Genomic DNA, 13,123 nt, shown 5'->3' on the forward strand with positions numbered 1-13,123 from the left:
AAAGTACTGGAACTACACATCAGTAGGAGCACTGTCTACTGACAGAATGCCCGGTCTTGAATTCTCATTCAAGTTTGAAGTGCAACTGAAGCACAAAATCAAATCAAATGTTATTTGTCACATACACATGGTTAGCAGATGTTAATGCGAGTATAGCGAAATGCTTGTGCTTCTAGTTCTGACCATTCAGTAATATCTAACAAGTAGTCTAACAATTTCACAACAACTATGTTATACACACAAGCGTAAAGGAATGAATAAGAATATGTACATTAAAATTCATGAATGAGCGATGGCCGAACAGCATAGGCAAGATGTAGTAGATGGTATAGAGTACAGTATATACATATGAGATGAGTAATGTAGGGTATGTAAACATTATATAAAGTGCCATTGTTTAAAGTGGCTAGTGATTACATTTATTACATACATTTTTTTAATTATTAAAGTGGCTAGAGATGAGTCAGTATGTTGGCAGCAGCCACTCGGTGTTAGTGGTGGCTGTTTATCAGTCTGATGGCCTTGAGAAAGAAGCTGTTTTCAGTCTCTCGGTCCCAGCTTTGATGCAGTTTGGAAATTTTACAAGCAAATGTGAATGAGAGATGTTGTGCAAATGAACAAAGTAAATCTAATGCTGAGCAGAAATGACCATATGAAGCATTTTAGATCTGTGTTTACAAAAGGCAGCAAGATATTTCTTATGCATTGTGTCTTTGTTGTTGTTGTTGGTGTGTAAAATGCACCATTCCTAGTCTTGCTGTAACTAAGTGGCTGAATGAATAAGGAGGCGGTAGTCATCTACAGTGTTGAAGGCAAAGCCCTTTTGGATTCGTTTTTTGTATTACTGCCGGTGCCATTTTGATTTCCTTGCAGTTTTTTTTCTCCTCTTTGTTCTCAACCCTTCTGCCCCTCCTCTTCTCCTAGTGACTCCAGACTACACATAGAAAAGGCATGTAGACATGCTGCTGGAGAGCCAGAACTACATGCGTTAAAACTTTGTTCATTTGCACATCATCTCTCATTCACATTTGCTTGTAAAAATGTCCAAATATGCCATTCGGTAGCTGCCTCCCAACCATAGTTTGGTCCTGACTGGATTTTACTACCCTGTTCTGTTTGGACTGAGCTGTTAGTGAGCCAAGATTTCACATCTTGCTCTTTCTCTCTCAATTCAATTGAAAGGACTTTATTGGCATGGGACACACATGTCTACATTGCCAAAGCCAGTGAAATAGATAATAAACAATAGTGAAATAAACTAACTGCTAACGTTAGCCATCAAGCTAATGAAGTTAGTCAGAGATGAGTTTTCCAATGGAGCCCTCTTTGTCTGGAGAGGTAAATGAACGATTCCTGATGAGTTGTCTGGAGAGGTAATTGAACGATTCCTGATGAGTTGTCTGGAGAGGTAAATGAACGATTCCTGATGAGTTGTCTATAGAGGTAAATGAACGATTCCTGATGAGTTGTCTGGAGAGGTAAATGAACGATTCCTGATGAGTTGTCTGGAGAGGTAAATGAACGATTCCTGATGAGTTGTCTGGAGAGGTAAATGAACGATTCCTGATGAGTTGTCTGGAGAGGTAAATGAACGATTCCTGATGAGTTGTCTGGAGAGGTAAATGAACGATTCCTGATGAGTTGTCTGGAGAGGTAAATGAACGGTTCCTGATGAGTTGTCTGAGAGGTAAATTAATGATTCCTGATGAGTTGTCTGGAGAGGTAAATGAATGATTCCTGATGAGTTGTCTGGAGAGGTAAATGAACGATTCCTGATGAGTTGTCTGGAGAGGTAAATGAATGATTCCTGATGAGTTGTCTGGAGAGGTAAATGAATGATTCCTGATGAGTTGTCTGGAGAGGTAAATGAATGATTCCTGATGAGTTGTCTGGAGAGGTAAATGAATGATTCCTGATGAGTTGTCTGGAGAGGTAAATGAATGGTTCCTGATGAGTTGTCTGGAGAGGTAAATTAATGATTCCTGATGAGTTGTCTGGAGAGGTAAATGAATGATTCCTGATGAGTTGTCTGGAGAGGTAAATGAATGATTCCTGATGAGTTGTCTGGAGAGGTAAATGAACGATTCCTGATGAGTTGTCTGGAGAGGTAAATGAATGATTCCTGATGAGTTGTTTGGAGAGGTAAATGAATGATTCCTGATGAGTTGTCTGGAGAGGTAAATGAATGATTCCTGATGAGTTGTCTGGAGAGGTAAATGAACGGTTCCTGATGAGTTGTCTGGAGAGGTAAATGAATGATTCCTGATGAGTTGTCTGGAGAGGTAAATGAATGATTCCTGATGAGTTGTCTGGAGAGGTAAATGAACGATTCCTGATGAGTTGTCTGGAGAGGTAAATGAACGATTCCTGATGAGTTGTCTGGAGAGGTAAATGAACGGTTCCTGATGAGTTGTCTGGAGAGGTAAATGAATGGTTCCTGCGCTGTTGGAGCTGTATCTACTACGCTTTGCTTACCGAGGATTATAGGCTTGATGTGGCTTCCTTGATCACACAGGTCGCCAGCCTACATAAGAAACTGAGGAAATTTCTACGCCTGTGCCTGGATGGCGTTCGCACCGACTGGCCGGTGTTGCCAGTAGGAGTTGGTTCGCCAGGGGAGCCATCTCCTGCCTCTCCTCCCCCATCTGATAGCGGAGTCCACGGAGCACAGCAAGAGGAGCATGACAATCAACGATGGTTGCATGTCACAGGCTGTGGATGCCAGCACCATCCTGTGAAGCGTGGGAGTGGGTGGATTTCTAAGTCATTCTCGCCAGCTGTGAATTTGGGCAGCTCCATGGTAAGGAATGTGACAGTTCCTGGTGCTGAAACACTGTCCTACCCCGTAGCTCGGGTAAATGACATTACTAAACAGTTGAAACTGGATTTCAAAGAGCTGATTGACTCTCTGCCAGACACTAATAAAATACCCATCATATCTGGCCCCGTGCCCTCTCTGAATCGTGTCATTGAACACTTTAGCAGGATGTTTTTTTCTCTTCACAACTGGCTATGTGAATTTTGCAGCTCAATGGGTGTAAACTTTTTGTTGACAATTTCGATACCTTTTTTTTTCGATACCTTTTTGAAACAAAACACGTTTTATAAGGAGGATGGGATCCACCCAAATCACTTGGCTTCCTGGATCCTTTCACTGCATTACAAGGCTGCGTTGAGACAATGACTTATCAATGACCCAAGCCCAGCTCAGCTCAGTTAATCCCTACCATTGTGACACAGAGTTGTCATAATGCTTCAGAAAATGTATATTACACCAGGGGCGTTGGTAGACACAATGTAAGTAACCTAATGTATGTACCTCTAACTGCCCTGAATGCCTCTGCTGATCCTACAGCTATTGTATGCAGCAATCATGTGTCTATGAAACAGATTTATGTTGTTAGCACTAAGGCGGTGTGCCCTAGTAGGATGTCCACTGTGTGCAGCTCACACTGCACAAACTAACATTAAATAACATGATAATATCTACTTCTGCTAAGCTTCTCAGTAAAGAAATGAAAACAAGCAAGCATCCCAGAAAAGTGCTCATAATAGCCCACGTTAACATATGTAGCTTAAGAGACAAGGTTCATGAAATGTATAACTTGCTAGTAACAGATCACATTCATATCCTGACACTCTCTGAAACTCAATTAGACATTACCTTTGATACAGTGATCGCAATACAAGGTTATAACATTTACAGAAAATAAATGTCAGTGGTGGTGTTGCTGTTTATATTTAGAATCACATTCCTGTAAAGATTAGAGAGGATCTCATGTTAAATACTGTTGAAGTAATATGGCTACAGGTTCAACTGCCTCACCTAAAGCCCGTTCTGGTGGGAAGCTGCTATAGACCACCAAGTGCTAACAGTCAGTATCTAGATAACGTGTGAAATGCTTGATCATGTATGTGATATCAACAGAGAGGTATATTTTCTGGGTAATTTAAATATTGACTGGCGCTCATCAAGCTGCCCACCTAAGAAAAAGCTTCAAACTGTAACCAGTGCCTTCAACCTGGTTCAGGTTATCATTCAACCTATCAGGGTAGTTACAAACAGCACAGGAATGAAATCATGTATTGATCACATCTTTACTAATGCTGCGGATATGTGTTTAAAAGCAGTATCCAGATCCATCAGATGTAGTGATCACAGTATGGTAGCCATATCTAGGAAAACCACAGTTCCAAAGGCTGGGCCTAATATAGTGTATAAGAGGTCAGGCTGGGCCTAATATAGTGTATAAGAGGTCATACAATATGTTTTGTAGTGATTCCTATGGTGTTGATGTAAAGAATATTTTTTGGTCCGTGGTGTGTAATGAGAAGCGAACAGATGCTGCACTTAACACATTTATGAAATTGCTTATTCCATTTACTAATAAGCATGCACCACTTAAAATAAAAAATAACTGTAAAAACTGTTAAATCCCTGGGGATTGATGAGGAATTGAAAATGGTATGATTGAGAGGGATGAGTCAAAAGGAATGGGTACTGTGGCTGCACAACCGATTGGCAAACATATTGCACATTGAGAAATCATGTGACTAAACTGAATAAAAAGAAGAAACTACACTATGAAACAAAGATAAATTAAATAAAGAATGATAGTAAAAAGCTTTGGAGAACCTTTGTCGTGTCTTTGGCATCATTAAACTGAAGACTTATTTATCAAACAACTCTGTAATTATTATTACGTGATTAAACTGATTAATCAAATGTAATTAACTAGGAAGTCGGGGCTCCAAGGAAAATATTCAAATTACAAAGTTATTTTCCTAATACAACTTTTCAGATATTTTAATATCTGATCAATTAGTCTTCTTAATTAATGACTTATTTATTTTACGTTAGTCTCATTCCAAACATTGTAAGTTGTTGGTTATCTGCACGAACCCAATCTTCACTTTGAGTCATCCATATATAAATTGTCTTAAAATTGTTTATTTACTAAGTAATTCACAGAAATGCATAACACAAACAAAGTAGATGGTTACAAAGAAATGATAGCGGATGTGCCCTAGTGGGCTAAACCGCCATGGCGACTTGTTAGGCAAAAGGGGAAGTGGGGGTCAGCTGAGAAGTCCCGACAGAGTTGATAATTATAACAATTGAAATGCTAATTCTTTACACATGAACACTCACTCATTTGGGAAGAATTGCAATCAATATATATATATATTTACGCTCAGTGTGTCGTCGGGATCTCTGTTGAAAAGTTCATTTCTGTTGGAGAGTTTGTCTGCTCTCTCTCTCTGTCGTGGTTATAGTGGATAGTTCAGAGTGACATTCATCGTTATAGAATAGATGTTTCGGCGGTTGTCGGTCTTCGCATTCAATGATACCAAATTCCTAGCTGCAGACTAGTAATTAATATTTCTTTCCTTAATGCATTTATGCTAATCAGTTGTGTTTGTGACAAGGTAGGGGTGGAATACAGAAGATAGCCCTATTTGATAAAATACCAAGCCCATATTATGGCAAGAACAGCTCAAATAAGCAAGTTAAACGACAGTCCATCATTACTTTAAGACACGAAGGTCAGTAAATGCAGAAAATTTCAAGAACTTTTAATGTCTTTGTGAGACGCAGATATGGGAACTCCTTCAAGACTGTTGGAAAAGCATTCCAGGTGAAGCTGGTTGAGAGAATGCCAAGAGCATGCAAAGCTGTCATCAAGGCAAAGGGTGGCTACTTTGAAGAATCTGAAATATAAAATATATTTTGATTTAACACTTTTTTGTTTACTACATGATCCCATACGTGTAATTTCATTGTTTTGATGTCTTCACTATAATTCTACAATGTAGAAATTTGTCAAAATAAAGAAAGACCCTTGAATGAGTAAGTGTGTCCAAACTTTTGACTGGTACTGTACGTCTCTAATATGGTCATACAATTGGCAGGATGTTAGGAAGTGGAGCTCCGTCTCCACCTCATTTTTGTGGGCAGTGTGTACATAGCCTGTCTTATCGTGAAAGCCAGGTCTCTCTCTCTCTGTCTGTGTCTCTCTTTGTTTTTCCTCTCACTGTCATTCAACCTCCCAAACAGAAAGACGGCACTCGTCATACATACAGTATAGTACCCATCGCTGCTGTGGGTGTATATCTGTAACTTCTGCCACTCTGCATGACTGCTGTAGACATAAAGAATAAACAGATACTGTATCTCCATAGAGACGTCTCTCATCATGTCTGTTGCAGCTGCTGCAGTCTCCCGAGGTCAAGGAGGATGCAGTCCTCTGTTGTTCTATGGAGGTATGTACTCTTCATATTCTATCTATTCTGTCCTGTACGTCAACACACTGAAGCCTCTTACAGTACACATCTCTCCTTTGTATATTAATGAACAGGGAGGCAGTAGACACTGTATGTTATTCAGCCCGAGCCAGTTGTAGTCAGGCTGTTGTCTGTCTGGATGTGGTGAAGGAATCTTTCTGTCTCAGTATGAATTATAGAGTGACACTGAGGTAGTGTCGAGGCTAAGAACAGAGTCTGAAACTAGTTTGCAGACTAGAGACTAGAGCCTGGAGCTGAGTTGGAGATCAGAGGAGGGCTGGGGAGGAGCTCTGTTCAAGACAGAGAAAGAGAGAGCACGAGGGCAGGGCAGAGCAGGGAAGGTGACCTGTCAGGCCAGCTCTAAGAAGTCTGCCATAGCTGTAGTGGAGCTAATCACTAATTGTTTGAATTCCTTCAGAATTTTCACATTGTTTTGTATGGGAATTTGAGATTATCAGAAGGACAGACAGGCCCAGGTTCCTATAATGGGACTCCATCCTTCCGTGACAGACATATGTTAAAGAGCGTGCCCCTAACCTTCCACAACTCAGACACCCCCACTCGGGAAGCTAGCCAAACCCATCCATCAGATAGATTGACACCCCCACTCTGAAGCTAGCCAACCAGCCCTGTCCCTTAGACAGACACCCCCACTCAGAAGCTAGCCAACCAGCCCCGTCCCTTAGACAGACACCCCCACTCTGAAGCTAGCCAACCAGTCTCTTCAGACAGCCACTTAGTCACACACCCCAGTCACCCCCCCCACTCTGAAGCTAGCCAACCAGTCTCTTAGTAGCCAACCAGTCTCTCCCCCCCACTCTGAAACTAGCCAACCAGTCTCTTAGTCACCCCCCACTCTGAAGCTAGCCAACCAGTCTCACAGCCCCCACCACTCTGAAGCTAGCCAACCAGTCTCTTAGTCCCCCCACACTCTGAAGCTAGCCAACCAGTCTCTTAGTCTCCCCCCACACTCTGAAACTAGCCAACCAGTCTCTTAGTCACCCCCCACTCTGAAACCCCCACTCTGAAACTAGCCAACCCGTCTCTGACTAGCCTTCTTAATATTCAGACGGCTAGATGTAACCCCTGACTCACCTCTCTCCTCCTCCTAACCCCCCCCCTCTTCATCCCTCTCCTCCTCCTCTCCTCCCTCCTCTCCTCCCTCCTCCTCTTCCCCCTCCTCTCCTCCTTGTCCCTCCTACTCTCCTCCCCTCTCCTCTTCCTCCCTCTTGTCCTCTCCTCCCTCCCTCCTCCTAACCCCCCTCCTCCCCTCTCTTCCTCCTCCTCTCGTCCAGCTGCAGTCCACAGGTCATCTCCTGGAGGAGCAGCTTCCAGAGATGATGACTGAGCTCCTTGCCACAGCTAGGGACAAGATGCTATGTCCGGCTGAGTCCCAGCTGACCCGCTCCCTCCTCATGGAGGTCATCGAGCTGCGTGCCCATCACTGGACCCCTCTGGAGGCCCTCACCACACAGTACTACAACAGGACCATTCAGAAGCTCACCACCGCCTAACCACCCAGGTCCCAGGCCTGGACCTAGGTTCACACGTCTTCGGGTCTCTCTTGAAAAATACATTTTATCTCAATAAGACTACCTGGTTAAATCAGATAAAAAGGTCCACTAATCTGACATAGGGAGGCCTTAACTGGGTTGATAGCTAGGAGGCATGGGACAGTACCGGGCGGCAGGACAGAATTTATCTGGGGACGAAAGGGTTTAGGTTACGGTTTGGGGATGAGACAGAAACGTGAAACCATGCATAAACAAGACAAACACTACACACACAACTAAAAGGACTGGCCATGCTGCCTGTTCCAACGAGATGGGAGGAGGACAAAGAGTGGTTGTGAGGCGCATAGAGGAGAAGGGTGTGTGGGGGTACAGGGTCGGGTAACAGCCGTCTCTGGGGAACAGAGGGTCTCCTCTGAGGTTAAAAAGAGAAGGTGGTGTCCAGAGGGACATTTCATTCTCTATCTCCTTTGTGCTTGTTTGCCAACTATCCCCCTATCTGTTTCCTCTCTCTCCTCCTCCTCTCAGCTCTAGACCCCTTCCACCCCTATCTGTTTCCTCTCTCTCCTCCTCCTCTCAGCTCTAGACCCCTTCCACCCCTATCTGTTTCCTCTCTCTCCTCCTCCTCTCAGCTCTAGACCCCTTCCACCCCTATCTGTTTCTCTCTCTCCTCCTCCTCTCAGCTCTAGACCCCTTCCACCCCTATCTGTTTCCTCTCTCTCCTCCTCCTCTCAGCTCTAGACCCCTTCCACCCCTATCTGTTTCCTCTCTCTCCTCCTCCTCTCAGCTCTAGACCCCTTCCACCCCTATCTGTTTCCTCTCTCTCCTCCTCCTCTCAGCTCTAGACCCCTTCCACCCCTATCTGTTTCCTCTCTCTCCTCCTCCTCTCAGCTCTAGTCCCCTTCCACCCCTATCTGTTTCCTCTCTCCTCCTCCTCTCAGCTCTAGACCCCTTCCACCCCTATCTGTTTCCTCTCTCTCCTCCTCCTCTCAGCTCTAGACCCCTTCCACCCCTATCTGTTTCCTCTCTCTCCTCCTCCTCTCAGCTCTAGACCCCTTCCACCCCTATCTGTTTCCTCTCTCTCCTCCTCCTCTCAGCTCTGACCCCTTCCACCCCTATCTGTTTCTCTCTCCTCCTCCTCTCAGCTCTAGACCCCTTCCACCCCTATCTGTTTCCTCTCCCTCCTCCTCCTCTCAGCTCTAGACCCCTTCCACCCCTATCTGTTTCCTCTCTCTCCTCCTCCTCCTCAGCTCTAGACCCCTTCCACCTCTGTTTCCTCTCTCCTCCTGTCAGCTCTAGACCCCTTCCACCCCTATCTGTTTCCTCTCTCTCCTCCTCCTCTCAGCTCTAGACCCCTTCCACCCCTATCTGTTTCCTCTGTCTCCTCCTCCTCTCAGCTCTAGACCCCTTCCACCCCTATCTGTTTCTGTCTCTCCTCCTCTCAGCTCTAGACCCCTTCCACCCCTATCTGTTTCTGTTTCCTCCTCTCAGCTCTAGACCCCTTCCACCCCTATCTGTTTCCCCAGCTCCTCTCAGCTCTAGACCCCTTCCACCCCTATCTGTTTCCCTGTCTCTCCTCCTCTCAGCTCTAGACCCCTTGTTTCCGCTGTCTCTCCTCCTCTCAGCTCTAGACCCCTTCCACCCCTATCTGTTTCCCCTGTCTCTCCTCCTCTCAGCTCTAGACCCCTTCCACCCCTATCTGTTTCCTCTCTCTCCTCCTCCTCTCAGCTCTAGAACCCTTCCATCCCCTGTCTCTCCTCCCCCTCTCAGCTCTAGACCCCTTCCACCCCGGGGTCTATGTGGCTGGCTGGGGGAGCATGCCTCCCTCTAGTTTGTCCCCTCACCAGGCGACCCTCTCTGCCCAGGCCTCCCTCTCTGCCCAGGCCACAGGCCTGCCTGCCCCCACCACAGGCCTGCCTGCCTGCCCCCAGGGGACCCTCCAACCCCCAGGCAACATGGGACAGGCCTGCTTTAGTCCCCTGCCAGATGCCTATTGTGTGACTGGGACACTGGGCCTGGTCTGCTGGCCTGTTTTGACTGGCTGGCTTGCTGGCAGATGGCTAACGTTACTGGAAGAAGTCTCAAGTGGGCTGGCTGCAAGACACATACAGGCCAACCCAAGGCCCCTGACAGAGAGGGCACACTGGGTCTGTCGTGGGGGACTTGAGGACTTGGGGGGGAGAAGCATCAAGCCACTGCTTTGTTGAGGCTTCTTTGTCGTTGTCCTTTTGGGAGGGGTTTAATATCCTCGCTTGTGTTACCTTCTGTGTTAATATTATCATTGTTATTTCTTTTAAATCAGGTTTATATATGTATGATTATGGAATATTTTAGGGCTGATCTGTTGCACAGGTTTGATTTGTTTTAAATGGTTTTAAGGCGATTATTTGCTTTAAAAATATTCAAAAATAACAAATACATTTTGACAGTGGTATTGTGTACTAGCATTAAAGGATCCTCTAGCATTAAAGGATCCTCTAGCATTAAAGGATCCTCTAGCATTAAAGGATCCTCTAGCATTAAAGGTTTGAGGTGTTGGTTGACTAGACTGAGGGGAGGTTTGAGGAGTTGGTTGACTAGACTAAGAGGGAAGGTTTGAGGAGTTGGTTGACTAGACTAAGAGGGACGGTTTGAGGAGTTGGTTGACTAGACTAAGAGGGAAGGTTTGAGGAGTTGGTTGACTAGACTAAGAGGGAAGGTTTGAGGAGTTGGTTGACTAGACTAAGAGGGAAGGTTTGAGGAGTTGGTTGACTAGACTAAGAGGGAAGGTTTGAGGAGTTGGTTGACCTGACGAAGAGGGAAGGTTTGAGGAGTTGGTTGACTAGACTAAGAGGGAAGGTTTGAGGAGTTGGTTGACTAGACTTGACTAAGGGAAGGTTTGAGGAGTTGGTTGACTAGACTAAGAGGGAAGGTTTGAGGAGTTGGTTGACTAGACTAAGAGGGAAGGTTTGAGGAGTTGGTTGACTAGACTAAGAGGGAAGGTTTGAGGAGTTGGTTGACTAGACTAAGAGGGAAGGTTTGAGGAGTTGGTTGACTAAGAGGGAAGGTTTGAGGAGTTGGTTGACTAGACTAAGAGGGAAGGTTTGAGGAGTTGGTTGACTAGACTAAGAGGGAAGGTTTGAGGTGTTGGTTGACCTGACGAAGAGGGAAGGTTTGAGGAGTTGGTTGACTAGACTAAGAGGGAAGGTTTGAGGAGTTGGTTGACTAGACTAAGAGGGAAGGTTTGAGGAGTTGGTTGACTAGACTAAGAGGGAAGGTTTGAGGAGTTGGTTGACTAGACTAAGAGGGAAGGTTTGAGGAGTTGGTTGACCTGACGAAGAGGGAAGGTTTGAGGTGTTGGTTGACTAGACTAAGAGGGAAGGTTTGAGGTGTTGGTTGACTAGACTAAGAGGGAAAGGTGTTGGTTTAAGAGGGAAGGTTTGAGGAGTTGGTTGACCTGACGAAGAGGGAAGGTTTGAGGAGTTGGTTGACTAGACTAAGAGGGAAGGTTTGAGGAGTTGGTTGACTAGACTAAGAGGGAAGGTTTGAGGAGTTGGTTGACTAGACTAAGAGGGAAGGTTTGAGGAGTTGGTTGACTAGACTAAGAGGGAAGGTTTGAGGAGTTGGTTGACTAGACTAAGAGGGAAGGTTTGAGGAGTTGGTTGACTAGACTAAGAGGGAAGGTTTGAGGAGTTGGTTGACCTGACGAAGAGGGAAGGTTTGAGGTGTTGGTTGACTAGACTGAGGGGAGGTTTGAGGTGTTGGTTGACCTGACGAAGAGGGAAGGTTTGAGGTGTTGGTTGACCTGACGAAGAGGGAAGGTTTGGCTAGAAGGAAGAATCATAGACGTGGTCGGTTTGAAGTCAGTCAGAAGAGTGGCCTTGTCATCTATAATAATACATTTATGGAGTTGCGTCCTGTTTTAAAAATGAAGGCTGGGAGGTAGAGAGTGCTTGTTGAGACGGAGTGGCCGAATTTGAGTTTATTATTTCTTGCAAAATGAAATGTAGCTCCTTTAAGAGGAGGAAGAAACAAGCATGATAAAATCCTTCTTCAAATGGTCTCCTGTTCACGCAGCCATTTTGCAAGTCTTTATATCTGTATAATGATGAAATCTTTTAATCTGTGTTATTTTACAGATTATTTTTATGATATAATGTAGGTTGCTAGTATGTGATTCGCATTATTCTGGCTTCTGCAAATGTGTTTACCACGATATTGACGTTTACCAACCCACTCATCATTCTATCGTTTGATGGGTTGTATGTAATCCACTGTACAGTAATGGCCCGTATTTAAGAAAACAGAACGAGTGCTCTGCGGGAATGGTACAAACAGAGACTATGGCTACATCCTATTTAGCTATAGGGTTGTGTGGATAGGAAGGTGGCCTTTCTATGTCTTCTTACTATGGCTTCAGGTCATGTTGAATGAACTGCTCTGTCTGGGACAGTCTGTCAGTCCTATGACTACTAGTGTTACTTGCTCCTGATTTCCCATTGAATTGAATCTCTCTGGGAAGTTTTGTGTTATTTTTTTTTCCTGTCTTGCATCAAGAATCCAAATCTTTAAGTTTAGTCACACACCCAAGTCACTAGGAGGGTCTTGAATTGAAACATATATATATATATATATATATGAGTTGGGAGATCTATACAAACCCATCCGTCTAAGTGTGCGCATGCCTATGAGCTGATTTTATTTATTTTATTTGAGGTTTTTATTTAAAATGTTCATTTAGTTTTTATTTTATCAATGGGTTTTGATTTTAAGTGACTGAATCCATTGTGATACCGATGATCTCTTGCCTGGTAAGTGTGGTATTACTGTGATATTTTAGATTGAAAGCTATGCTGTAGTGCTATTGGCCGATTCTGGTTCCATATGCAATGTAGTGACTCATTGAAACACAATGGGGTCCTTCCTCATCTGTGACACTGGGCCTCCCGGCGCCCTCCGACACTTGACCTTTAGGTCACGTGACGTACCCGACTATTGAATGCAATGCACCTCCATTTGCATGTCATTGACATTGGAAGGAGGGAGACAGAATGAGATGGGAGGTGTTGGCGTGGTTACTCAAGCGAGGCAAGCTAGTCTCCCTGCCAGAGGGTGATGATGAGCTGTAGAATTTGTGGTTGGTCGTCAATTCGTTTTTTGGTTTTTTTTTTATTAAGCAATTGAAAAAATAAACTAACTGAAAAGAGAAGTGGAAAAATGTGTGTGTACTGTGTTTTTTCCCCCTGTCTGTCTGTCTGTTTATATTCAGCGGCTGTATTGATGTCTGGACATTTTCCCCTTATCCTGAGGACATCTCCCCCTTCAGCCACTAAAATCTCTCTGTTTTA

General features: G+C 44.5%; 1 protein-coding gene and 1 long non-coding RNA gene across 12 annotated transcripts in view; both read left to right on the top strand.

Moving 5' to 3' along the window:
• ctif (CBP80/20-dependent translation initiation factor) overlaps positions 1 to 9,314 on the top strand; it is a 150,526-nt gene extending 141,212 nt beyond the window's left edge. The window contains exons 15-16 of the mRNA XM_042327947.1: positions 6,211 to 6,264; positions 7,581 to 9,314. Of these exons, the coding sequence (XP_042183881.1) occupies positions 6,211 to 6,264; positions 7,581 to 7,799 (273 nt within the window). The 3' untranslated portion in view covers positions 7,800 to 9,314. The remainder of the gene's footprint in view (positions 1 to 6,210; positions 6,265 to 7,580) is intronic.
• A 386-nt stretch (positions 9,315 to 9,700) lies between these two features.
• Positions 9,701 to 11,864, top strand: LOC121847137. 11 transcript variants are annotated; one of them, XR_006084014.1, is made up of 6 exons: positions 9,701 to 10,634; positions 10,673 to 10,812; positions 10,843 to 11,087; positions 11,123 to 11,157; positions 11,214 to 11,493; positions 11,527 to 11,864. It is a non-coding gene; the product is annotated as an uncharacterized LOC121847137 (long non-coding RNA). The 11 variants fall into 11 exon arrangements; XR_006084013.1 differs by having other exon boundaries at positions 9,702 to 10,564; positions 10,600 to 10,634; positions 10,843 to 11,157; XR_006084016.1 differs by having other exon boundaries at positions 10,843 to 11,157; positions 11,214 to 11,423.
• The last annotated feature ends 1,259 nt before the right edge of the window (positions 11,865 to 13,123 follow it).

This window comes from Oncorhynchus tshawytscha, linkage group LG09, assembly GCF_018296145.1.
Source record: "Oncorhynchus tshawytscha isolate Ot180627B linkage group LG09, Otsh_v2.0, whole genome shotgun sequence".
Classification (NCBI taxonomy): domain Eukaryota; kingdom Metazoa; phylum Chordata; class Actinopteri; order Salmoniformes; family Salmonidae; genus Oncorhynchus; species Oncorhynchus tshawytscha.